Here is a 27,959-nt window from a genome sequence, read left to right on the forward strand (position 1 = left end):
ATTGTGAACATAATGGTGAAAATGTAACATATTGGCAATGCATTTATTTTTGACATATTTTATTTCCAGTTTGATTCACATGGTAAATAGCCATTGGAGGAATGCAAGACTCTTTAAGCATTCTGTCATTCATATCATGCTTATCCATTTCTAGTTTAATTTCTGCATATTATTTCAGAACAGATTCTTGAATTTCTGGTGCATACTTCATCATCCTTTGTTTATGTTCTCTTTTGCCAATTCATTCTGCAGTTAAAAAGGCAAGCAGGTAGCCACCCCTGTGTAACTGATACCCCTTTGTAGCCCCTATGAACTCCTCATCCAGGCCAGTTTCTGAGTAGATTAAAGTCATTAATTATTATTGCCTTCTCTTTATCATCATCAAAATACAGAAAATGCTAGAGAAACTCAGCAGTTCTGGCAGGATCTGGAAAGAAAGAAACAAAGTTAATGTTTTGAATCTGATATGACTTCTTCAGAACTGGAGTATTTTAGAAATTCCTCCTGCTGCTTTTATCGATCAACTGAAAATTTCCAAGGTGTTCAGTAACTCAGTCCTTTTAGAGATCCGAGGAATTTCCTGACCACAGATGCTAGGCCAACTGGCCTATATTTCCCTGATTTCCCTCCATCACATTTCTTAAAAGTGGACTGGTGCATCAAGAGAACTTTGAAAGATTATGTTTAAATCATTTGTACTGTTCATCCCTATTTCCTTTAAAACCCTAGGATTGGAAGTCAAAGCTCCAAGTGATTTGTCACTCTTGTGTCATCTATTTAGTGACTTTTATTTTGCTATACTAATTTTGGTGAGTTCCTATCAATGTTCCCTCTACTCAGACCCATGTACTGAGTACTGCTTGAGTTACAAGAGTGTGATGTCAGGGGTCGGGTGAGTGAAGGGAGTTTGGTGAGGGGCAGAACTGTAAATTAGTTGAAACAAAACGCATGTAAGATAGCAGGTTAGGTGATATATCATAACTATAATATGTTAGAGCCTCTGGATGCAATGCATGAGCAACTTAAGTTCAGAGTTTTGAGCTGGGGATAAGCTGCAAACATTACAGCTCATCAGGGAGGGGTAAAATTACCTGGAAAATCTCAGATTCAATACAAACAACCTTTGAAATTTGCAAAACAGCCTCGGATATGGGTTTAAACCATCATTCTCTTAAATTTGGTGGAAACGAAAATCAGGTATAGTGAAAACTGCCTTTTCACCCCTGCAACCAATTTCACCATTTAATCTGATAGTAAGTGATCTGTGTCTCAACCACATTTACCTGCTTCTCAGAGGATGCACCAGCAAGGTTTATATGTTCACCCTCCTCCAACTCAGAGCCTTTCACCTCAGTGGGTACTTTTTCTAGATTAATAATGGGAGTGCAACCTGGTAAGCACATCACTGATACATCTCAGCAGCTGGTCAAAGAAGAAATGTCCAGGTCCTTGACACAGGGGATTGCCAGACATCAAGTAATTGCTCAGGTCATGGAAAATGACCCCATGATTTTAATTACTTCTTGAAAATGCATAAAGTTAAAAATCACACAACACCAGGTTATAGTCCAACAGGTTAATTTGGAAGTTCAAGCTTTTGGAGCTCTGCCCCTTCGTTAGGCAGCTAGTGGAGCAGGATCATAGGACGCAAAATTATTATTGATGATCAAAGTATCATACCACGATGCAATGTACATTGAACAAACCTAGATTGCTGTTAAGTCTTTAATCACTTAATATATAAATCCCAGAACTTCTTTCAAGTTATATTCCCAAAATAACTTAAGGTTTTATAGAAAAAGGTGACATCTCAGCTCAATCAATAAGTTATCACAGGAATGTTATCTCTTGAAAGAAGTTTTGATATTTATATGTTAATGAATCAAAATGAGGCGGCATGGTGGCTCAGTGGTTAGCACTGCTGCCTCACATCATCAGGGATCTGGGTTCGATTTCAGTCTTGGGTTACTGTCTGTGTGGAGTTTGCACATTCTCCCCATGTCTGCATGGGTTTCTTCTGGGTGCTCCAGTTTCCTCTCATAATCCAAAGATGTGTAGGTCAGGTGAACTGGCTATGCTAAATTACTAAGTCAGGAGTAAATATAGGCTAGGAGAATGGGTCTGGGTGGGTTACTGTTTGGAGGGTCGGTGTGGACTTTTTTGGGCCAAAGGGCCTGTTTCCATACTGTAGGGAATCTAATCTAAAAAAAACCTGCAACCCATTCTAAGTGATTAAAGACTTAACAACAATCAAGGTTTGTTCAATATATCACTATGATCTTTTCCTATAAATTCTGTGTCCTATGATCCTGCACTACTGGCTACCTGGTGAAGGAGCAACCCTCCGAAAGCTTGTACTTTCAAATAAACTTGTTTAACCTGGTGTTGTGTGATTTTTAACTTTGTCACCCCCCAGTCCAACACTGGCACCTCCACAGCATGAAAATGCATAGATAGAACAGCAAGCATGTTTGTCAGTGGCAGTCAATAAATTCGATTGATGGATGGAGGTGACCACCACCAATATTACAAGTACCCTGCTAGCTCCAAAATGGTGCATATGGTTTTTGATATGGCAACTGCCATGGAGAGCCAGGTGCAGCCCACTCAGTTTCTCTATATTTGCACAGGCGTGCACTTCATCACATTACCCATAAGTGTTCAATAAGGCTGGAGGAGGAGGGACTTTGACCTCACTCCAGGTGCCCCTTCCTCTCAGGGAGACAGGGTGGTTAAATTAAGCACCTATTGGAAGGAGCCACACACTGGTCACCAAGAAGCTTCCTCTCAGGATACCAAAGAAGTGCCTGTATCCTATCTTTTTCCTATCTATGATGCCAAAGCCTGCAGACCTTCCACCTGAAGATGGTGAGCCTGCACCTGGGAAGGATACTTTCATTAGTCCTGGGCCCTCTAAACCAAACAGCTTTGGGTATGATTGCCCAAGTCTCCCAGGTCAAGAAGGCCAATGACAGTGAAGACTTACTCCACCACAGCTGTGAAAATTGGCCTGCTATTAGATGTAGTGGGAAAGATCTTACTGAAAAAAATCTTACTGAAATCACTTAAGTGGCATGTGTAATACATGTTATAAATGATCTTGTACTTTTGTAAATATATATGCACTGTACTCTTAAAATGTCTGTACTAGTGTCATTGATCTTGTTAAGTCATACCCACGTGAAAGATGAGCAGCATCTTCAGATGTCAACAGTGAAATAAGTTCTAATTACCGAGCATCACTCTTCCTGGATAAATAACCAACTCCTTGACTACAAATTATGTCAAACATTATGCATCCTTGAACCATAGTGTTGATGACTGTAGCCAAGGCATTGTGCATTAACATGGACAACACTGAGGTTAAATGCAATGTTAGGGGATAGTGCTAGAGAACCTGGCCTGCAAATATCTTCCACATTTACAGTCACCTTGAGGATGAGTGGTTATCTTCCAAAATTCTACTAACTGCAGAATGGTTTCTGCAGATTGGAAGGCGACAATTATATTATCTGACTATTTTAGAAAGGAAGGGGAGAGAAATCGAGGAACTACAGAACAGACTAACACAAGTTGTGGGAAAGAAGCTGGAATTTATAATAAAGGATGCAATAAAAAGAATATGTAGAAAACAGTGTAGGACAGGATCAAAATGGATCTTTGAAAGAGAAAACATGTTTCATAACCTATTGGAGGTTTCTGAGCATGTAACTAGCTGAGTAGATAAGGGAGAACTGGTGGATTTATGATAATTGGATTTTCAGAAAGCTTTCAATATGACCTCAAACAAAAGCTGTATAGATAAAATTAGAGTGCATGGGAGTAGGCAGAATATACTGGTATGGATTGAGAATTGATTAGTGGACAGAAAGGCAGGAATAAGTGGGTCATTTTCATGTTGGCAGGCTGTGGCTAGTGGGATATGCCAAGGCTCAGAATTTTGTTCCTTGCTGCTCACCATCTATTCAATGATTTACAGTGGTGTTTCAATATAATGTTTCCAAGTTTGCAGATAACACAAAGCAAGGTGCAAGCATAAGTTATGAAGAGAATGCATAAGTGGATTTGTAAAATCTAAGTGAATTGGAAAAAAAAGGAAGACATTGCGAGGGGTGGTGGTGGTGAGCAATAGTGGAGAGAATACTGGATTAGTGGTGCTGGAAGAGCACAGCAGTTCAGGCAGCATCCAAGCAGCTCATTGGATGCTGCCTGAACTGCTGTGCTCTTCCAGCACCACTAATCCAGTATTTGGTTTTCAGCATCTACAGTCATTGTTTTTACCTAATAGTGGAGAGAAGCCTAGAGAGAGAGAGGAAGACAGTTAGGCAGACAAGCGGATGGATGATAGTAAGTCAGGGAAAAAGAAAAGCTGATAATGGAGATCATAAATTGTCAAGATTTGGAGGTACTGGTGTTGGACTGGGATGTACAAAGTTAAAAATCACACAACACTAGGTTATAGTCCAATAGGTTTATTTGGAAGCACTGGCTTTTGGAGCACTGCTCCTTCATCACAGCTTCCAAATAAACCTGTTGGACTATAACCCAGTGTTGTGTGATTTTTAACTTCATAAATTGTCAAAAGGACTGGCTATTTCACAAGCACCCTATATCATGACAAGGCCTCGGTGTGGGGGTGGATAAAGGACATGGAATTAGGTGTTTAGACTTTAAAAGGAATGAGCTCAATATTTAGCCCAAAAGGCTGTAGGGTCCCCAAGCAGAGCACAAGATGTTGTTCTTCCAGCTTTGGCACTGATCCTTTCTATGGCACTGCAGCAGGTATGAGACAAAATATTGGCCAGGAAACACGATGATGTGTTGAAGTAGCAGGTAACTGGAAGTTCAGAATCAGTTTATGAGCCAGAATGTAGATGTTCTGCAAAACTTTTCCCAGGGAAAGATATTCTTGCCAATGAAGGATCACCAAACTAATTCTTGGGATACAGGGACTGTTCTATTGGGAAAGATTAAATAAATTGGGTCCGTATTCTATCAGTTTGTAAGCATTCTTTTAGATTTTACGTTATCTCTTAAGTCATTCATTATTTAATTTGACAAGTAGATGTTGTTCCCCTTATGGATGTCAACTGGCTCTGTAACACATTAATTTACTTTGCATATTGACACGTTAGATTAGATTACTTTGCCCTTCGGCCCAACAAGTCCACACCAACCCACCAGAGCGCAACCCACCCAGACCCATTCCTCTACACCTAACACTACGGGCAATTTAGCACGGCCAATTCACCTAACCTGCACGTTTTTGGACTGTGGGAGGAAACCCACGCAGACACAGGGAGGATGTGCAATCTCTACACAGTCAGTCGCCTGAGGCGGGAATTGAACCCTGGTCTCTGGCACTGTGAGGCAGCAGTGCTAACCACTGTGCCACCATGCCACCCTATGTTACTGTGGACAGTCTGTGTCTCAACCCTTTGAAGTCAACCTTACCTAAATCTAGAAATTTAGCCAGTTCATAGATGCTACATTTAACTGAATCATAATATGATCACTACTAAATAACGGACAAATTGTTCTGAACTCGAAGAAGGCTATCAAAATGACTGCCGACCTACTCACAAGTGGACCCTATGATGTGAACTACTAGTAACCAAAAACTCTAAACCAGAATGCACCTGCATATATACAATCAACACCACTATATTCCATGTGTAATAATGTCACTGTCTGCACATAAGCAAGTCTACTCAGGCTAAATTTCTGGTTATTTGGGGAAAAGTAGGACTGAGTATTTGAGACTTGGGAACAAAGATTGGTGAAGTAGCGCGAACCATTAAATAGTGCACCAGGCAGCTCAGTGAGTGTCGAAGAGATCGGTATTCCATGCTTAATTTGGAATTCAAGTGTGACCTTGGCTAACACCCATTATTGATCTTGTTCTCTCAGGTAGCTGTAGAAGACCCCAATTTAGAATTGTATACACACTTTTTCTTTTGCTCAATATTATTGCATTACTTTTGGGTTCAGTAAAATTCTTCAATGTTTTCTTTATATTTTTTCTATAAATAATACATTCTAATTAATTCTAAAACTTCAACCTTGCAATTAGTAGATTTATCTTTAAAACAAAAACCAAAATAAACAATATTTATTTCCAGTCAAAGTGTCCCAATCACACTTCTTCTTTGCAAAGATAATCAACTATGATCCTCCCGTCCTTACTCACTGAGATGGTTGCAAAAGCCATCTCAGTTTTTTCAATGCATAAAACTGCCTCCTTCAACCCTCCAGTTGATGGGATACTTTCTCACTTTGATATGGATGTTGGATTTTGTCTAAAGTGATGCATTCCTTGCTGGATCTTATTAGTCCATTTCAGGCTTGACCAGTGAACTTTAAATGAGCATTTCCAATTCCAGAACCAATCAACAAAGCTGTGTAGATGCTACCACTGACGCTAGCAGGGAGACAAATGGTAAATGGAGCTTAATAATGTTACATCTGTAACCTTAAGGTATTAAATAAGCTGTTGTGATTTCCTATTTCACTGAGATAAAGAAAATGTAATATTTCTACATAAAATTCATGACTGTCTATATTGCTAGAGCCCGCTATTGAACCTTAACTGCTATTCTTTCCCAGATCCAGTGTGCATTGTGAATTTTTAATGGAAAATGTGTTGCTCCAATAAGGATGCACATATTTAATGATATATGGTTGAATTTCAAGATTTTTACCTATCAAAAATACATACTTAGCCACTAAAGAATTGTGAGATAAAGGTCCATACTATTAACATTGATTTGTTCTCACGTTGTCGAGTAAATGGTCCTCATTCTGTATTTGCTTTTCAGAAAAAGCCAGTGGCATACACATGAATAGCACGCCTATCAGAAAAAGTAACTCCATACAAGACCGAATGAAGAAGTTTACAATGGATTCACCTGACCAACCTTTTGAACTTGGATCACACTTCTGCACTCAGAAAAGAAATGAAGGCAGAAATAGCAGAATTCTACAGCAACAGCAGCTATTCTCAGGCAGTCCTGCAATAAAGATAAAAGAAATTAAAAGTTCATATTCGGAAATATCTCCAAAAATAAAGTCTGCAGGACTTAAGGACACATGGGAATTTGGCAAATCTATAGGAAAAACAGATAAAGAGGCTGAATACTTACTGTCCAGTAGAAGTAGCAAACTCACGGGCTCAAACAAGAGAAATGGGATAGAGCGGGACAGGTCTACATCCTTGAAGGAGAACATGTTCCGCTTTGTCCAAAGGGATGGAAAACATTCACCACAATCTGGTTGCAACTTGATTTATAGCACTGTCAAATCTAACTTTGCAACTGCAGAAGTACAGAAAGGTCCACCTAGGACAACAAATTCATTGATTTCTTCTACTGAAAGCTTAAGTAATTCGATTGCATCTGACGTTCTTGCAGATGAATCAAGTAAAACAAGGACTTTTGACAAGGATTACACTAAGAAACCTTACTTACAAAATGCTGTTGCTGATAAATCATACATTAGAACTCCAGGGAGGAGCAACATAAACAAGTCACAGACAATCCAGCCTGCGTCAGAGAAGGACTCTAGTAAAACATGCAGAGACAGCTCAGTGTGCTTAGACCAACTCAGTTCTGCTGAGTGCTCAGACGTGTCTGCTAGAACAATCAATCTCTTACAAAGAAGTTTTTCTGGACAAAAGGAGAAGGATACTTTTATCGGCAATAAAGACAACATGAAGACACTTGTGACAATTGAAGTCAAGGAGGGCCAGAAACCAGATGTCATCTCTGCAAGGATCTCTAGTGCACCTTCCTCACAGAGGAGAGGTATGTTCATTTAGAATGTCTGCCTTTATGATATAAAGTACAATGGCATATCTTACCATCTGAAAAATTTACGTAACATTATTCTATAAAGAAATGATTTCAATATCCATTCCTTTTAATGCTGTGCTGATTTTGTTTAAACATGAAGTACTGATTTTTATGACAGATCTGCCTTTTATTCAAACATTTGCTGCTTTCTGCTAACCTCTTGATGATTTTTCAACAAACTTTTGAGAGCAGTGTTTGCAGAAGTATTAAATACTTATGATCTGAGATATTTGAAATAAAACAGATTTTCTTTCTCTTGGTCCACGTAAAATATAGTTGGCTCATTGCATGAGATCACACACTCCATTCACACTCCTAATCTCACTAGATCAACTCAGAGCTCATTACTTGTGAGATGGTATTTAATTCTTTAAATTTCACCCTAATTTTTATCATGTTACTAGGCTGTGCTGAACTTGAAGCTACACCGCTCCAATAAAATCCTCCAATAAGAGCACACACTTGAGGCTATGACCAGAACATGTATCTTCAGCCTTTGAGTGGTACTTTTTGGTGACTGTCAATACTGCTCATAGCAACTTGCCAGAATATGTGTAACATCACTTTAGAAAGAAGTATGATCCCAGTTGAAGCATACCAGGAGATATGACCACTTATGTCACTGTCTGGTGAATTGGTTATGGTTAGATTTTGTAAGGGCAGTAAGATGAAAAGAGAAGGCAGCCAACAGCTTCTGTAAAGGGAATAAGGAAGTGATCAATATTATTTGAATAGAGAATGACAGTATTATGCATCTTTTCTGCTGGATGACTGAACCATGATTTGTTTTGTTGTTGATCTCCAACTGTGGCAAAAAGTTCGCCACCAAATGACCCCTTTCCTATCCTTTTTGCCCTCTTCCTATTTTATACTCAAGATCTGACTTTTAAATGTAAATGGCTTGTTTGGCCAGGAAACAGGATTAATAATAATTAGAAGGAGTATCACCTCCAGGATTCAGGAGGTGCCTGTCTGGTGCAACAGTTAAAGTAGATAACAGTCATTTTGGGATTGTTGCTGTCTTGGTGATTAAAGCAGGCAGTTCTTGGTAAGGTCATCAAGGAAGAACAAGGCATACAGCAAAGTAAAGACTGGTGCTTGTTCTTGTGTCTATGATGGTTAACCTTGCAAATTTGTTGCCAAGGCAGTTTTAGAGAAGTTTATTTTGAGTCTTGTGATGCACCCAACACGGCACGAAGGTGTGCTCGAGCTCATTGAAAAATAGTTGGAAAGTGTCATTCAGGAACAGGCAGACCCTTTAACCAGCTGCTAAAGATGCTTAAGAGGCTATTATTTGTTTGCAAACACTCCTGCCATGCCTTTCAAAATTCAAAATCCAAAAGCATTGGGATCCTGAGACAATCTCTGGGGCTGCAATTCGTAAAACTCATATCTTGCTTTCCAAACCATTTGAAACTCCTGTCCTAAATCTCAAAAGGAATCATTGTGTATGGCAAGAGGAGATGCTGATGGGACAAGCAAAGAAACTTGTTTCTCTGCAGGTGTAAATGTAAAACAGAATCATATCAACAGCTGCTATCCAAAACCAACATAAAAGGGTAGAAGTTATAACATACATTCTGTATTTTTTTTTCATTCATGGGACGTGGGTGTCATGGCTGGTCAGCATTTTTATTGCCTGTCCCTAGTTGCCATTGACAGTTGGTGAAGGGCTCCCTTTCTTGAACCCCTGCAGTCCTCGTGCTTTGGGTTGGACCACAATACCATCAGGGAGAGAATTTTAGAATTTTGATCCAGCGACATTAAAATCTACTGCCATCGTCCTTCTAGATAGGAATGCTTGTGGGTTTGGAAGGTACTGTCTAAGGACCTTTGGTGGATTTCTGCAATGCATTTTGTAGATATGTACATGTTGCTACTAAGCTACTATTGTAAAGGGAGTGAATGTTTGTGGATGTAGTGCCAAACAAGCTGGCTGCTTTGTTCTGGATGGTGCTGAATGTTTTTGGAGCTGCACCCAATTGGGAAGTGTTCCATCACACTCCTGGCTTTGCCTTTTAGATAATGGACAGATTTTGGGGAGTCAGGAGGTGAGTTACTCGCTGCAGCCTTCCTAACCTCAGACCCGTGCTTGTAGCCACTATTTATTTGAAGAGTCCAGTTAAGTTTCTGGTCAGTGATAACCCCAAGGATGTTGGTAGTGGGGCATTGAATGATGATATCGCCATTTAATGTCAAGGGCCATGGTTAGATTATTTTCTATTGGAGATGGTCATTGCCTTGCATTTATGCAGTGCGAATGTCACTTGCAACTAGTCAGCCCAAGCCTGGATATTGTCCAGATCTTGATGCATTTCAACATGGACTGCTTCACTATCTGGGGAGTCGCAAATGGTGCTGAACATTGACAATTGCACAATGAACTTCCCCACTTCTGATCTTATGATGGAGAGCAGGTCAGAGTCATAGAGATGTACAGCATGGAAACAGACTCTTCGTCCAACCTGGCCACGCCGACCAGATATTCCAACCCAATCTAGTACCACTGGCCAGCAACTGGCCCATATCCCTCCCAACCCTTCCTATTTATATACCCTTCCTTTTAAATGTTGCAATTGTACCAGCCTCCACCACTTCCTCTGGCAGCTCATTCCATACACGTACCACCCTCTGTGTGAAAAAGTTGCCCCTTATGTCTGTTTATATCTTTCCCCTCTCACCCTAAACCTATGCCCTCTAGTTCTGGAATCCCCCACTCCAGGGAAAAGACTTTGTCTATTTATCATATCCATGTTCCTCATAATTATGTAAATCTCTATAAGGTCACTCCTCAGCCTCCGACATTCCAGGGAAAACAGCCCCAACCTGTTTAGCCTCTCCCTATAGCTCAGTCAGGCTCACTGGTCTATATTCCCTGGCTTGTCCTTACCACCCTTCTTAAACAGTGGCACAACTCCAGTCTTCTGGGACCTCACCTGTGACTATCGATGATACAAATATCTCAGCAAGAGGCCCAGCAGTCACTTCCCTAGCTTCCCACAGAGTTTTAGGATACACCTGATCAGGTTCTGGGAATTTTATCCACCTTCATGCATTTCAAGACATCCAGCACTTCCTCCTCTGTAATATGGACATTTTTCAAGATGTCACCATCTATTTCCCTACAATCTATATCTTCCATGTGCTTTTCCACAGTAAGTACTGATGTAAAATACTCATTTAGTATCTCCCCCATTTTCAGCATCTCCGCACAGTCATTTATGAAGTAGCTGAAGATGGTTGGGCCAAGGACAGTATCCTGAGAAACTCCTGCAGAGAAGTCCTGAGCTGAGATGACTCATTTCCAACAGCCACAACCAACTTCCTTTGTGTCAGCTGTGACACCCAAGTGCAGAGAGTTTTCCCCCGGTACCCATTGATTCCATTGATTTGCTAGGATTGTTTGATGCCACACTGAGTCAAATGTGGCCTCAATGTCAAAGGCTGTCACTCTCACCTCCTCTCAAATTCAGTTGTTTTCTCCATGTTTAAATCAAGGCTGAAATGAGGTCAGGAGCTGAGGGGCCCTCAGATTTGCTGTTATCTTGGTTTCCTTTTTTATTTCTAAATCTTTGAATGTTTAGTGATTGTTATTTCAGTATATTGTCCAGATTGTATCTTGTTCTGTTTATGCTCGATAGTGAAGCTCAGCTCACAGCAAAATATTTATAAACAGTGAATACCAAGGTAACTGCAGATCTTATTTTAAATAAGAAAAACAGCAGTGATAAGAAGTGGATGGTAACAGCAGGGAGGCAGAATCCCCAGCACAATCTGCAACCTCATGGCCTAGCATATTTCCCCACTCAACAATTACCATCAACCCAGGGGATCAATCTGTTCAATTGAGAGTGAGGAGGGCATGCTGGGAGCAGCACTAGCCATACCTAAAACTGAGGTGTCAACCTAGTGAAGCTACTAAACAGGACTACTTACATGCCAAGTAGTATAAGCAGCAAGTGATAGAGCTAAGCGGTCCCACAACCAAGAGGTTAGACCTAATCTCTGCAGTCCTGCCACATCCAGTCACAAATGTGGTGAACAATTAAACATTTCACTGGAGAAGGAGATTCCCTGGAGCACCTCAATCGACAAGTTCTCATCATGACTTGGAAGTATATCACTGTTTCTTCAGTGGTGCTGGGTCAAATTCCTGGAACTCCCTTCCAACAGTACTGTGGATGTCTTACACCCCAAGAACTGCACAGTTCAAGAATGAAGCTCACAACTATTTTCTGTAGAGCAATCAGGGATGGGTAATAAATGCCAGCACCATCCAACATTAAAAAACGTTGTAACATTTGTTCAGTTGCTGGTTGCCTGTTGTTTGTTTTCTTAAAAGGCTGTGTGAATGCTACCACCAGATGGAGCAACAAGTGTGCATTCACAAGAACAGAGCATTGCAATCTGACAGTGCAGTCCAGCAATGGAGCAGTAACTGCCTACCCCAAAATAGTGCTGCTAATATAATCATATCGTGATTATACACATTCTTCTTGTCCAATAGAGGCTTCCTTTCATTCTGACCAGCACTTAAATTCTGTCTTGGCCCAGACTGAATTAGCACAAAGACTCAGGAGACAGCATGAGAAGTGGCTGAGGCAACACTAAGGATTGTCACTTTTTGAAATAATTGCTGTAAAATGAAGGCTGGCAGTCTGTGCGTGCGCTTAAATTGAGATCACAATAACTAGAACATGGGGACGCGAACAGTATATTCAGATGAATCTTGAAGCCTGTTGTTATGAGCACATGTCACCAGACCATTTTCAATGTATCGGCAGCCATTTTATTCACCACTCTGACATTCAAAATAATTATTACCTAATTATATATTTATTAACAATTATGTACATGTCTGTAAGATAGATCTTCCCTAAAATAGGTCACTTTGTGCTCTCAATACCAGAAGCTCAATTGGAAGGTGCCCAGCTGAGTAATAGCTGCAGCCTGCCACTTTATGTAAGGATGTATAGGTGCCATTTCAGCACCTTAAATTAAAAAATGGCTGAAGTTGCGGGTCACCGTTATGGAAGATACACTCCTCTGTAGAAAGCCAGGTAATGGTCAGATGAATGGGAAGGGCCACAGGTGTTGACCTGTTGATTGTCGCAAGGAGGACATCCACAGGCAATTAGACTAGTTCCTAGTGCCATAAGGGATCTGCGAGGCAACTGGAAAATTCTAGTCAGCCTCTAATATTTGGCATTCTAGATTATTTATTCATCTCAATTGACTAGCTTCTCAGGCAAGCAGATAGACATTCCATCCTGTTATGACCCCAGCTGATAGTGATACTGGGCAAGTTATATACCAGAATTAAACATAGCTTGATAGATCATGCATGTTATTCTTAGTGGTTAGTCACATAGTATTGATGCAATGTTGCCAATATCTTTAAGATTACACTAAAAGGATAAAGGCTACATATATGCATGTACTTAAGTTAATCTAAAAAAGAATCATACAGCATAGGAGATGCCTTTGGTCCATCAAATCTATACTACCAAATTTATACTGCTACCTACACTACTTCCACGTTGCTGCACTAGGCCTATAGCCTTGAATGTTCATCTAAGTTCTTTTTAAAGGTTGTGAGGTTTAGTGCCTCAATTACCTTCCCATGTAGTGCATTCCAGGCTCCCACCACTCTCCAAGTGAAAAGGATTCACTGAAATCCCCTCTAAACCTCCTGCCTTTCACTTTAAATTTATACTCCTTTGTTATTGACCCTTCAACTTAGGGAAACAGTTGCTTTCTATTCACCCTGTCCATGCCCTTATTATCTTATATACTTCCATCAACTCCCTTTGCTTACGTTTCTGCTCTAAAGGTAACAACCTGAGTTTATCCAACCACTCTCCATAGCCAAAATGTTCCTGCCCAGGCAACATCTTGGTGAATCTCCTTTTACAACTCTCAGTGCAATCACATCTTTCTTCCTTCCTCTAGTGTGGTGATCAGAACTGCACACTTTAATTCCAACTGTGACATAACCAAAGTTCTGTATAGCTCCAACATGACTTTCCTGCTTTGATAATCTATGCCTTGACTGATAAATGCAAGAATCCTGTGTGCCACCTTAACCCTTATATTAACCTGTCCTGCTACCTTCAAGGTTCTGTGGTCAAGCGCCCCAAAATCCCTCTGTTCCTTTGAGCTTCCTAGTGTCTTACCATTCATTGATTACTTCCTTGTCTTCTCATTCTTCCAAAGACTTTGACAACGCATAGCAAAAGCAGTGTTTTTCCCAGCAATATCTGATAATCAATCCCAGGGAAATATCTCTCCAATCTTAAATAATTAATTTACTATTTAACTGTCTTGGTAAAAGAAACTGAGATGCTACAGAAAGAACATCCTGGACAGCTGACTGAAATGTAACTAATACTCAGACCTGCAGAATTATACATGAAGAGGAGGTGAAAATAAAATAGGGAGATGACTTGGAAGTTCAGTTATCTGATACAAATTTCAAAAATATAAATAAAATGGATGAAGGGAAAGTGAGGCTGACATGTTTAACCTGTCTCTTTTTAGTACAAATGTAACTGATAGATTCTGAATTGAGAGACTTATATTAAACTGCCTCTTCAAAAATTGAATCAGTGCTATTATTTAAAGACAAAGCTCTAATGATGAAACATTTTTACTGACCAGGTTTTCTAAAGATGTAGCAAAGGTTTTGATGTTGGAAACCCCAAACATCAATTAGATCTGTGCCTTTGATTCCAATACCAGACTTTTAAATAAAAAAAGGGCCTTAATAGACTGTGTAGGACACCTTCTTTAAGTTGAGAATGGGAATAATTATCTTTTAACAATTATGGACATTACTTTCTGAAACATAATTCATTGGGAAATTGATACTAGAAAAGTTCAATGTTCTACAAGATATGGTCTACACAAAGAAATATAGCAAGATTAACCTTCAAATTTTATGTCACAAATATTTAAATAAATAACAAATAGTTGAGGAATTGGAAAGATGGCACTACCCAGGAGTCATGGAGGGAATAAAAAATGAACTCTGTCTCAATTATTTCTTTTTATACTTTCTGTAATTAAGATGGCACTGAATTGTGATGACTATGCACATCTCATTGTATTTTCATAAATACAAGTAACAATAAATTGATATTCTATTCTATTCTAATTGTTGCAAAGTCAACGCAGTAACAAGAGTGGACTCAAACCTAATTGCAACCATTGAAGATGTGTGATTTGTTGTAAAATTTGATTTGCTAAAAGGATAGTAGCAAGTAGTTGGGAGGGTACATTAACAACATTTAAAAGGCATTTGGACAAATACATGAATGGGAAAGGATTAGATGGAAACGGGCCAAGTGCGGGGAAATGGGGTTAGTGTTGATGTACATTTTGGTCAGAATGGACCTGTTTGGGCCAAAGGGCCTGTCTCTGTGCTGTAGGATTCTATGACTCTCCATTGGCAAATTCCAATTCCGAGTACAGCCAAAGATATATCAGCTTTTATCAATTTAAAGTCACATCCTTTGGAATTAAAAATTGACTGGCAACATTTCAATGATTAATCAACATGGTCATACATGGATAACAACTGTGTTGTCCACATCACTGATTCGTTGGTGTGCAGCCACATCTGAGAAGCACATTTCTATCATTTGAATGAACCGCTTGATTGGTTGTGAAGAGATCAGATAACTAATTTGGTCATAGATCTGGCTATAAATGAATTTGCTGAAACAAAAGTGACTTATTTAGACCACACTGTGAGACAAAGAAAGTTGAACCTACAAAAAAAATTTCCCATGCCTCAGACAAAACAAGAAATTCAGCAATATATTGGCATGAGTGTATTTTATCAGAGGTTTGCAGCAAGTTTAAGAGGCATAAATGCTCCTTTGTTGAACTTGTTGAAGAAAGATAAGAATGTTGCATGAACAAAAGAACGTCAGAGTGTTCTACCCTATTTAAAAGCTATACTGACAACTGCAGCTTTTTTTCCAGCACTGAATTATAAGAAAATTTAAACTGGCTCCAGATACCAGTGATGTTCCTGTTGGTAGAGTGTTGGTACAGGATGATGAAATGGGGATTGAATAGCCAGTCAGTTACACAAGTTAAATGTGTGTTAAAATAAATATTTAATGGTGGAGAAAGAGACACTGGATTAGAGTTAGCTCTGCAGTATTTTGATGTTTACACATCCAATTATTTAGTGGAAATTGTGATTTATAAGGGCCACAAAACTTTGGTTTGTTTGGAGAGATTCTACTTAATTCTACTTTTTCCCCGGGTACAACAGAGTGTTACAAGGGGACATAAATTTAAGGTGAAGGGTGGAAGGTTTAGGGGAGATGTCAGGGGTGGGTTCTTTACCCAGAGAGTGGTGGGGGCATGGAATGCACTGCCCGAGGGAGTGGTAGAGTCAGATTCATTGGCGACCTTTAAGCGGCATTTGGATAGGTACATGGATGGGTGCTTAATCTAGGATAGAAGTTCGGCACAACATCGTGGGCCGAAGGGCCTGTTCTGTGCTGTATTGTTCTATGTTCTATGTTCTATGTACTTAAAGAATCTAAGACTGTTTCATTGGCATTTAATGCTGGGGCCATGCAACTTGGGGGCCAGTTTGTTCAGTTGGCAGAATGGTTGGTTCACAGTGCAGAGTAAACTAAAACCAACTAATTTTGGTTATCCTGGAGCATCCTCCTGATATCCTCCTGTGGGAGCCTAGGGCCCTGTGTATCTCCATTCCTGCTCCATCTCAGGTGGCGGCATCAAAAGACAAGTGCCTAGTGTCGCAGAAGGTGTGGGGTCCATGTACCATGACAGTCTTCAGCGTGGAGGCAGTGGAAGCAACAGTGCCAGTGGCAGTAGAAGAGGAGCACATTGTCAGGACCCGGGGACAATGTCAGACAGTGGTGACTGGATGAGCAGTGAGGATAAAGTCTATGGAGTGGGAAAGATGAACTTTTAAAACTGTTTCAGTTTCGGTAACATCAATTTAATATCAATTTATTCAGTATTTTACAATTTATACAATATATTCAGTAATTTATTCTGTAATCCAAGGTGGCATTGGAGCATTATACATTTTTCACTGTAGCAAGTGACAATGTTGGATAAATCAAATCAAGTTATATAAAATAGAAACAATGCTAAGAAAAGTTTGATATAGAATGAACATACCTCTTAATCTTCTCAGTTTTTCCTTGTGAGAAGTTGCAGTAAAGGTGTATAATAAATAGTCATTTGGGGATTTAGATTTTAAATTTGATAATTAGAAGACTGAAGTTGAGAAGATAAGAATGTGAAATGAGCACTGAAGTACTGCACTTGAATTCATAGACTAAAACTTAAATTGAACCATTTAATTTAAAGAGCTTTCCAATCCATCCTATTCTCCTGGTCTTTCCCGACAGCCTTGACAATTTTCCCTTAAACTATTTAGAAGTAAGAGGAGCATAGAGTGTACCGTAACAAGATTAGATATTCATTGAAGATTTTTCTTTAGAAAATGCATTGGTTTTGTAATTTGTTGTTTGAAAATTTGGGTATGTACAATCAATGATAATTTGATCAATTGTAAACTAACTCTGATAATAGATGGGTAAAATCATCAATGTTATTGTCTTTTCTCAGAGCTGACATTTGGTTTGAGAGCTACTCCATTCAGAATGTCTGGTTCCAGCAGTATGATGGTAAGCTTTGCATTTCTGTTGTTATAATTTCAGTTGAGACCGGTATGGTTTTTTTGGAATTCAATATTCCATGTATTTACTGAAGAATAAATCCACAAGGTTCTGTGATTAAAGCAAAAGAATTTTACCATATTAAAAAAACAAAGAGTACGAATACTAATAACTAAGCTCTATTTTAAATCGCACTAAGATCGTAGCTGTACCAATTCGAAACAACTAGCTTGGCTTGAAGTTAAACAGAAGCTGGGAAGTCAAGTGTTCCCTGGTGTATTCTTCATGGCAGCACTAACACTTGGTCCTTTGTCATATGATATGGTTATTAGCAGTAGGATCATTGCATAAATACAACAAGATAACAACAATGAAAAGAAATCATTCAACCCAGGAGGAACAAATGTCAGAAGTCAGTTTATAACTTCAAGAAGTCATTGTCAGTCACTAGCAAAAAGCGCATAAATGGATGTGGGTTCAATAGCATTTGTGGAAGCAATATAGTGAAAAATCAGCATACCAGAGAAAATCTTCATTTCAGAGCTGGTAAGAGGTGCAGGAAAATCAGCGTGGACTAGGAAGAGATTAAGAGCTAGACAGAGGGAGTTGAAAAAGTCCTTGGAGAAGAAATATTGTAGGAGCAATCTGAAGTTCTATGACTTAAATTAGAAATCTCTGTGGGCAAGAGGAATAAACTCTAAAAAAGATGGCATAAAAGGTCAGAATGGGAAAGATAGAAGTGAAAAGGAATACTTGCCTTTTAAAACAAATGTCTCTGCCATCATAATGAGGCCCCATGAAACATGGCTGTAGTTGATTGACCAAGGACCAGAACTTTAATTTATAGCAGGACTGCAATATTGAATAAGACACAGAGTGTGTTTAATTTAAGTAAAGGACAATATAAAGGATCTGGAAAAGAAGTCCAACTGAAGAAGATAGAAGAATTTAAAGATCATCATAAGATTGGATCATTTGTAATTTAAGCCACAATTTTCGCAGGAAGATTTATGATGGCCACATCCACAGAAATTTATTTTTAAAATTGTGCAAAGGGATTTGGAATGTATTTTAGGCTGTAAAAGGCAAGAAATCATCCATTTTATCTGTAATGAAGCATGGAACCTCCATCTTGGCTGCAGAAGGTGGGAAACCACCATTTTGTTTGTTACGAAAAGTCAAAAAAACCAACAACATACAGCAGGTATACAGTATTACTATTTAATAGAGTTTAAAGTTTTAAAACAAGAAAAACATCATAGCATTGCCATAATTCAGATGTTATTGCTATATAAGAACATGCTACATCATTGTTATAATCTAGAGTTTACAAATTTGTAGAAGAAGAAAATTCTGTTAATGTTATGCAATAATGTTATTATACAGAGTTTGAAGAGCGTTAAAACATTGTTGCTTCAGTATAAGATTGAAAGCTTCAAAGCCATTCACATTTGTATATTGCAGAATAATTAAATTTTTCAGGAATATCAAAGAAGTGACATTGATATGCTACATATTTAAAACAGCTTTAACGTATTAAGAATAAATAACTACATTAATCACAGAATTGCAAAAGTAGAGACGAAGGCCATTTGATGCTAGCTGTCTAACTGGGCATTGAGATTTAGTGCCATTCACCTGCCTTTTCCAAATCCTAAAACCATTCTTTCTATTTAAATAGTTGTCTAATGTCTTTGTGAATACCTGGATTGAACCTGCCTCCAGCAGACATCCAGGCAGTGCATTCTGGACCCAAACCACTTGTTTTTCTCACTTCACATTTGCTTATTTTGCGAATCATTTTAAGTCTGTGCCGTCTTGATCTTGGTCCTTTTATTAGCAGGAACAGTTTCTTCCTATCCGTATCTAGCCCCCTCATGTGGCAAATTTCTATTAGATATTCTCTTAATCTTCTCTCCAAGGACAACAGTCCCAAACTCTCCAATATGTCCTTGTAGCTGAAGTTTTGTATCTCTGGAATCATTTTTGTAAATCTGTTCTTTACTTTCTGCAAAAAGTTCATGTCCTCCCTATAGTGTGGCACCCTGAACTGTACACAATACTCCTTCTGAGATCTAACATGTGTCTTATGGAACTTTATCATTCTCCTTGCTCTTGTATTCTATGCCCCTATTAATAATACCCAGCATACTGTATGCTTTGTTAGTGGCCAACCAACCGTTGTGTCATCTTTAGTGATCTGTACAAATATACACCCAGGGCCCTCTGCTCCTCCACACTTCCCCCCGCCCCCTTCAGAATTATACCCTTATTTTATATTGTGTCTCCATGTTTTTTTCTTCCGAAATGCATTCCCTCACATTCTGCATTGAACTTCATCTATCGCCTATATGCTCACTCCCCCAACTTGTCTATGATTTTTGAAGTTCTGAGCTGTCATCCTCACAGTTTACAATGTTTCCAAGTTTTCTATTACAGGTACACAATCCTTTATCCAAACACCCAAATTCCGAAAAGCTCCAAAATCCAAAGTTTTTCTTGTGAAGCTTTTTTCTCCATAGCAAGGTTGTTTGGCGTGCATGCAATTAACCCAACTCCACACCCACTTGACCCATGTCACTCAGATGTGACATGGCGGCATGGCCCAGCACTGGCAGAAGTCAATTCTGTCTCAGTGTTGTAGTACTCACAGGTGCATCTGCTGTTTAGTAAAAAAGTCACTTATTCCGAAATCTAAAAAATTCCAAAATCTGAAAACCAGCTGGCCTGAGGGCTTTGGATAAAGGATTTGTGTATCTGTATCAGATTTTGAAATTGTCTCCTGCACATCAAGATCTGGATATTAAATACATATTAAAAAAAACAGATCCCAGCATCCCTGGGGAACTCCAGTACAAACCTACCAGCAGCTTTAAAAGTATCTTTTGACCATTATTCGGTTGCTACTGTGGATTATATTCCATGTACTACAGTTTCTCTTACAAGTCTGTTGTTTAGTGCAGTCCATGTACCCCACATCAACAGTATTCCACTCATTGACCCTTTCAGTTAATAAGGAGAAATGGCAGGGCAAATCATTTTGTTATCAGAATTTAATATTAGGGATTGGTGAATCAGAATACAAGATTGGACATGTTGGGAAAAAACTTTTCTTATAATACAGATTGCCTTCAAAATTAAATACTAAACCTTAAGCTGAACAAATAACTACAGTATTGCATTCAATAGGTCCTACAGCTACTTGCATCAGAAATCACAAAAGAAAGCATAGATGCTTTTGAATAAATTCTAACTGTTTTTGATAATTACTTCAGTCTGAGGACAGACAAAATCTTTGAAAAAGCAAAACTTAACACATGATCCTCTAGTGTAATCTGAAGATGATTTCATTAATTATTTGTACAGATTAGTGCAATAGAGTATTAAAGTTGAACAGCATGGAAACAGACCCTTTGGTCCAATGTGTCCATGCTGAACAGATGGTCTAAATTAATCTAGTCCCATTTGTTAGCTTTTGGCCCATATTCCTCTAAACCCTTTCTATTCATATACCTATCCAGATGCCTTTTAAATGTTGCAATTGTACCAACCTCCACCACTTCCTCTCGCAGCTATTCTCTACACTCACCACCTTCTGCATGATAAAGTTGCCTCCTAGGTGCCTTTAAATTTTTTTACCCTCACCTTAAGCTTATGCCTTCTATATTTGGACTCCCCTACCCTAGAAAAAAGACCTTGGCTGTTTACCCTATCCGTGCTATCCATGCCCTCATGATTTTATAAACCTCTTTAAGGTCTATATAGTGGAATACTGTGACTGAGGACTATTAAATCAGAATTAATAGAGACAGGGTAGTTGCTAGAATATTTGATGACTCATTGTCAGATTTATTAAATCTAAAGAAGAGTCAAATTTGAAGAAAACTATCCAAATGGTGCATGAAGCAGAAACCAGAAGATTTAAAATCACATTTTAAAATCCTGAAATATAAAAGACAACCTTTCAACATGAGAGCAACACAGCCTATACACATTATGGGCTGTAAACACTTTACAGACATGCTTAACAAGATAACATAAAGGCTGGACCAAACAATGGATATTAGGAGTCAGTGTCAGCAGTCTGGAATAAAAAGAATGCCTCACAAGCTCATGCAATGCCCAGTTATAACAAAATGTTGCTACTTCTGTATGATGACAGTGTCTCTTCCACAAGATGTCAACACAGTTTAAACGCAGCACAAATACAAAGGCTTACTTATATAGAAGAGATTAATGCAGAACCTTCTTATTTAGAAAACATACCCGCATTAAGTAGTGTACCTCCATTAGAAAAGAGATCCAAGTCATTCCTAGGGGAACTTGGTGATCCAGCTGATTTAACATTCACAAGACCTGCATGTCAATGGATATCCCATTAATTTTAAGCTCAATACCTAGGTGGAAGTGTCACTGTCCTATTACATCATAAACCAAGCTGAAAAACAGGAGTTATTGTTTAGAGATGTGAAACTATGTTTGTAAGTGGATTAGCACTCATGAGTTGAGGTATGCTACAAGAAACAGTGCAATTCAAAGAATGTATGAAAGTTCAAAATCTGATTGTAATTCACAATCAGCTCTTATCACCTCTGAGCCTAAATGCATGATTAGACTTCAATATCCTTAAAAGGAGTTAACCTACTTCTAACAGAATCACTGCTGTTGATCCATCGATCACGGCATAACTTTCATTGGGCCTCTTAAGACTCATGGAAGAAGTCAAAAAGAAAAACCTGTTGAGATTATCAATGTTAACATAATAGAATTGTCTCATACTGTCAACAGAAAGGAAGTCACATCTGTTCTGTGAGTGGTGGAAATATTTTCAGTTCTTATTATCACTGAAAAAACTTAGCTGAGAACAGTGAGCAAAGTTTGCTAGTGAGGCAAATACTTGGATCAAGAATGAGCAGAGCAATCTTCTTCAGTTCTTTGATAAATCTGTAACTCAAGTTATACAGATAGTATAACAGGAAGCTGAACAAATTGATACAGCACATTTGGCTTTGGTGAATAATGAGCCAACACACATTTAAGAGCAATATTTGAATCCTTTGGACTAAATATTATTTTTTTTTGGCTAACTCCAAGATTTGTTAAGTTTTTTGGAAAGGTTTCTGCCCTAAACTTGAGCAAATTTTCTTGTCATATCTTATCAAACGTACCTCATTTACTACCTACCCCATTCTAAGGCATGTATCATGTTTGAGTACCTCCCATTTAATGCTGTTCCCAGTACAGTACGACACTGAAAGATGAGCATCTTTCACACTTACAGCATCTTTGAAATGTTGCTGTGCAGGACAAACATGAATAATCTAGCATTTCCTCTCACTGGCAACATCAGGACACAGAAGCCATGCTGCCAATGGCACATGTCCTGCTCTCACCGAGCTGTCATCTACTAGAAATCAAGGGCATGCACAATGATGTCATGAGGCCTAGTCACAGTGGGTTTTATTTTTTATTCCTCAGTAACCGGTCTTGTAAGTGTCCTGGACCCTCAAATGCACCGTATACAAGAGCGCTCCAAGGTTTCAGAGATATAGCAACTGCCAGGGTAGCGGACATACTTGCCTAGAAAATGGTATCAGTGATGGTTGACACTTCCTCATACATGCAAATCTGTTCTTTCACCCTTGACACTCTTTAACCAGCACACCACTCTTTATCTGATTGTAACTACATTGTCCGAATACCTTCTGATTCCGCTCCACCTAGTCCCCAATGTCCATTGTAGATCTAAAGCTTGTCATTATCCAGTTGGGGAACATTACATAAAAAATCCAAATATGACCTTTTAATTACAGACAGAAAAAGCAAATGCAAACAAATCCAATAAGGCTTACGTTCCCCCAGCAATGCAAATTAATTTTCAGTATTGTGACCAATTAGTGTTTTTCAGTTCACAATAATCTGTTGCACCCTTGGAGCATGCACAAATAATAGTTCACTTTCAGTCAGCATTGGCCTTTTGTTATGTCATTGTTACCAACTTAAAATCATTGAATTCCCCATTTTCAATCTGCAAGCACTGGTGCCATATTGCAAGTTGGCTTTGACAAGCACTTGACCCCTAATAACTGTTACTGTTCAGGTATAACAAATGGGTGATGAAATGATTGCAAATTAATTAGAATTATGTTTTATTGTCACGTATTCAAGTAAAGAAGAACAGGAGTATAGTAAAGAGTGTATTATTGGCAATCATAATACAATTAGGCAAGATTTAGGATGCATAGAATGGGGAAGGAAACTGCAGGGGATGGGCATAATTGAAATGTGGAGCTTGTTCAAGGAACAGCTACTGCGTGTCCTTGATAAGTATGTACCTGTCAGGCTGGGAGGAAGTGGTCGAACGAGGGAACCATGGTTTATTAAAGAAGTTGAATTTCTTGACAAGAGGAAGAAGGAGGCTTATGTAAAGATGAGACGTGAAGGCTCAGGTAGGCCGCTTGAGAGTTACAAGTTAGCCAGGAAGGACCTAAAAAGAGCACGAAGAAGAGCAAGAAGCAGACATGAGAAGTTGTTGGCAGGTTAGATCAAGGAAAACTCTAAAACGTTCTATAGTTATGTCAAGAATAAAAGAATGACTAGACTAAGATTAGCGCCAGAGCTGAAAATGTGTTGCTGGAAAAGCGCAGCAGGTCAGGCAGCATCCAAGGAACAGGAGAATCGACGTTTCGGGCATCAGCCCTTCTGGCTGATGCCCGAAACATCGATTCTCCTGCTCCTTGGATGCTGCCTGACCTGCTGCGCTTTTCCAGCAACACATTTTCAGCTCTGATACTCCAGCATCTGCAGTCCTCACTTTCTCCTCTAAGATTAGGGCCAGTCAAGGACAGTAGTAGGAATTTGGGCTTGGATTCTGAGGAGATAGGAGAGGCCATAAATGAATATTTTTCATCAGTATTCACACTGGAAAAAAAGACAATGTTGTTGAGAGAATACTGAGATACAGGCTACTAGACTAGATGGGATTGAGGTCCTTAAGGAGAAGGTGTTAGCAATTCTGGAAAGTGTGAAGATAGGTAAGTCCTCTGGCTGGATGGGATTTATCCTAGGATTCTCTGGGAGGAGATTGCAGAGCCTTTGGCTTTGATTTTTATGGCATCATTGTCTACAGGAATAGTGCCAGAAGTCTGGAGGATAACAAATGTTGTCCCCTTATTCAAGAAAGGAAGCAGTGACAACCCTGGTAATTATAGACCAGTGAGCCTTACTTCAATTTTGGGTAAACTGTTGGAAAGGATTATAAGACATAGAATTCATAATCATCTAGAAAGGAATAATTTGATTAGGGATAGTCAACACGGTTTTGTGAAGGGTAGGTCGTGCCTCACAAACCTTATTGAGTTCTTTGAGAAGGTGAGCAAACAGGTGGACAAGGATAAAGTGGTTGATGTGGTGTATTTGGATTTCAGTAAGGCATTTGATAAGTGTCCCCACGGTAGGCTATTGCATGAAATACAGAGGCTTGGAATTGAGGGTGATTTAGCAGTTTGGATCAGAAATTGGCTAGTTGTAAGAAGACAGAGGGTGGTGGTTAATAGAAAATGTTCATCCTGGTGTTCTGTTACTGGTGGTGTACCAGAATGATCTGTTTTGGTCCACTGCTGTTTGTCATTTTTATAAATGACCTGGATGAGGGCACAGAAGGATGGGTTAGTAAACTTGCAGATGACACTAAGGTCAGTGAAGTTGTGGACACTGCGGAAGCATGTTGCAGATTACAGAGGGAAGTAGACAAGTTGCAGAGCTGGACTGAGAGGTGGCAAATGGAGTTTAATACTGAAAAGTGTGAGATGCTTCACTTAGGAAGATGTAACAGGAATGCAGAATACTGGGCTTTTGTGGTAAGACTCTTGGTAGTGTGGACAAGCAGAGGCATCTCTGTGTCTCTGCATAGATCCCTGAAAGTTGCCACCTAGGTCGATAGGGTGTGTACAGTGTATTAGCTTTTACTGGTAGAGGGATTGAAGTTTGGAACCATGAGGTCATATTGCAGCTGTACAAAACTCTGGAGTACACACTTGGGGTATTGCATTCAATTCTGGTTGCTGCATTATTGGAAAGATGTGGAAGCATTGGAAAGAGTGCAGAGGAGCTTTACCAGGATGTTGCCTCATATGGAGGGAAGTTCTTATGAGGAAGGGCTAAGGGAATTGAGACTGTTTTCTTTAGAGAGAAGAAGGTTGAGAGGTGACTTAATTGAGACTTACAAGATGATCAGAGGATTAGATAGGGTGGACAGTGAGAGGCTTTTTCTTCAGATGGTGATGGCTAAGATGAGAGGACATAGCTTTAAATTGAGGGGTGATAGATATAGGACAGATGTCAATGGTAGGCTCTTTACTCAGAGAATAGTAGGGCAGTGATATGCCCTGCCTGCAACAGTAATGGACTCGCTAAGGTCATTAAGGGCATTTAAATGGTCATTGGATAAACAAATGGATGATAATGGAATAGTTTAGGTTAGATAGGCTTCAGATTAGCTTCACAGGTCAGCGCAACATCAAGGGCCAAAGGGCCTGTACTGTGCTATAGTGTTCTATGTTCTATGTGTACAAAATCACCATTCACCAGCGTCATATGAGGTACAAAAATTGAAATTTTAAAAAAGGTCTTTGATACAAAAACCAAAACAATCATCTAAAATACAAAAACAGAATTTAAAAAAAGCAAGAATACAAAAAGAAACAGCCAAGAAGAAAGGGGGAATTATCCACATCTAAAAGTCTTATGGCCATAAGGTAGCCTTATCTCCATAAATAAGTGTGCCTCCCTCCCCAAAGCCTCAAGTCTCAGTGCCACGCAGACCCTCAATCGTTGCACTTGCTGCCGCTGCTGGCCCTCGGAAATTGCTCCCATTGCCCCCAGAGACTCTCGGAAGCCACTTCCATTGCCCATCACAAACACTTGAAAGTCGCTCCTCGAGTCTGTTGCTGCCACTACCAAATTCTGGAATAGGCTGCCCTGATTGTTGCTGCCATTCTGCTCTCACTGATGCCCTGCTGACAACGCTGCAAAATGCAAAAAGGAGAGAGAAAGAGCAAAAGTAAAAGAAAGAAAAGGGGAAAAAAAGGTAAAGGAGACAGAAGCAGACAAGCCCCAGGCTCAGCAGCCTGAATGCTGCGCTGCTACTGCGCCACCATCATGGGTAGTTGGGTTTACAAATGGTTGCTTCATGTATTTGTTCCTTCAATGTCCTATCATCCAGCAAACATAATCTTGTGCTTTCACCCATCAAAGAGACATTGACCCTGCCCACCCTGGATGTTGTCCCTGCCATTTTCTAGTAGCACTTCTCATCTAGAGAAGGGAAAGTGATGGTAGGGAATGCATCTCGCAGTGAACACCATTAGAACCAGGGTCTGCTTGGATGCCAGGTACCCTCATATGCCTTTTTTCACCTTTCACTACCTTGTCAGTCTATTTTCTTCTCTCCCCACTAATATGGAGACCCACCACATTGAACATCACCTAAAAATATTGTTCCTGTCCTGAACACTGACGATACACCTTTATGATGCTCACTTTGCTCTGCTATGCTTCCCCTGTCATTAACCCATCCTCCTGAAGCCTTCCAAGTTCTCAGTTGCTGTTCTGCATACCCTCATTTATTTTGAGTTTCCAATCATCAACATTTTTGTCCCACCTCTGCAGATGCCTCATCTTCTTTCTCTATCCCCAGTCTTGACTCCGCACCCCTTTTGGCAGTGATCCTCCTTTTGACAGTAAAGGCTCCCCTTTAGGGGAGCAGTTTTAAATGATTGATCAATGGATGGTCCTCATTGACTTCAAGGAGTTCCTAGACCTGACCAACCAAGTGTTTGCAGCTCACCAACAGGCGACACTTAATTCCAAGAATGTTTGTGATGGCTTTCCAGGACTGCAGCTGTACTGGGACAAATCTCCTGAATGTTAATGTTCCAAGACAATGTTGAATCACTATCAAGTGTCTGGACTGTGTGCAAGCTGTGCCCATGATTGATAGTACTGGGAGTGAGTCCCGGATCGAGTGCCCATCTCACAAACTGAAATGGACACTAGCCCCACCAGTTTCCAACATGTGCTTGCCATGGTAGCAGATGACACATGGTGTGGGTGTAAGATTGACAATGGAGTTTAGGAGGCATGGGTGTAGGGGAGATGGAATAGTTCTAACTGTAAAAGTAATTATCTACTTGAATATTTATTTGTAACATATGAGAAAAGTAAACTGGAGGGGGGTGTTGTATAATATAATGGTAATGAAAGAATAAATGTTAAAACTGCATTAAGCTTCAAAAAAAAATCTTACTATCACATTCTTTGACTGGAGAAGTGCAATCTATCTCAAGGTTTCAATGAAGATAGGGAAATATTTAGAAGGGACCTAAGGGGCAACTTTTTCACACAAATGGTGGTGCTGCTGTCAGAAAGTGGT

At 39.5% G+C, this 27,959-nt stretch overlaps 1 protein-coding gene across 3 annotated transcripts in view; it reads left to right on the forward strand.

The window, feature by feature from the left end:
* smtnb (smoothelin b) overlaps window positions 1–27,959 on the forward strand; it is a 355,969-nt gene that overhangs the window by 193,987 nt on the left and 134,023 nt on the right. For all 3 annotated transcript variants that reach the window (XM_072587983.1, XM_072587985.1, XM_072587984.1), the window contains exons 9-10: window positions 6,819–7,802; window positions 17,478–17,536. In XM_072587983.1, coding sequence (XP_072444084.1) covers window positions 6,819–7,802; window positions 17,478–17,536 — 1,043 coding nt within the window. The remainder of the gene's footprint in view (window positions 1–6,818; window positions 7,803–17,477; window positions 17,537–27,959) is intronic.

The sequence above is a fragment of the Chiloscyllium punctatum genome, chromosome 17, assembly GCF_047496795.1.
Source record: "Chiloscyllium punctatum isolate Juve2018m chromosome 17, sChiPun1.3, whole genome shotgun sequence".
Classification (NCBI taxonomy): domain Eukaryota; kingdom Metazoa; phylum Chordata; class Chondrichthyes; order Orectolobiformes; family Hemiscylliidae; genus Chiloscyllium; species Chiloscyllium punctatum.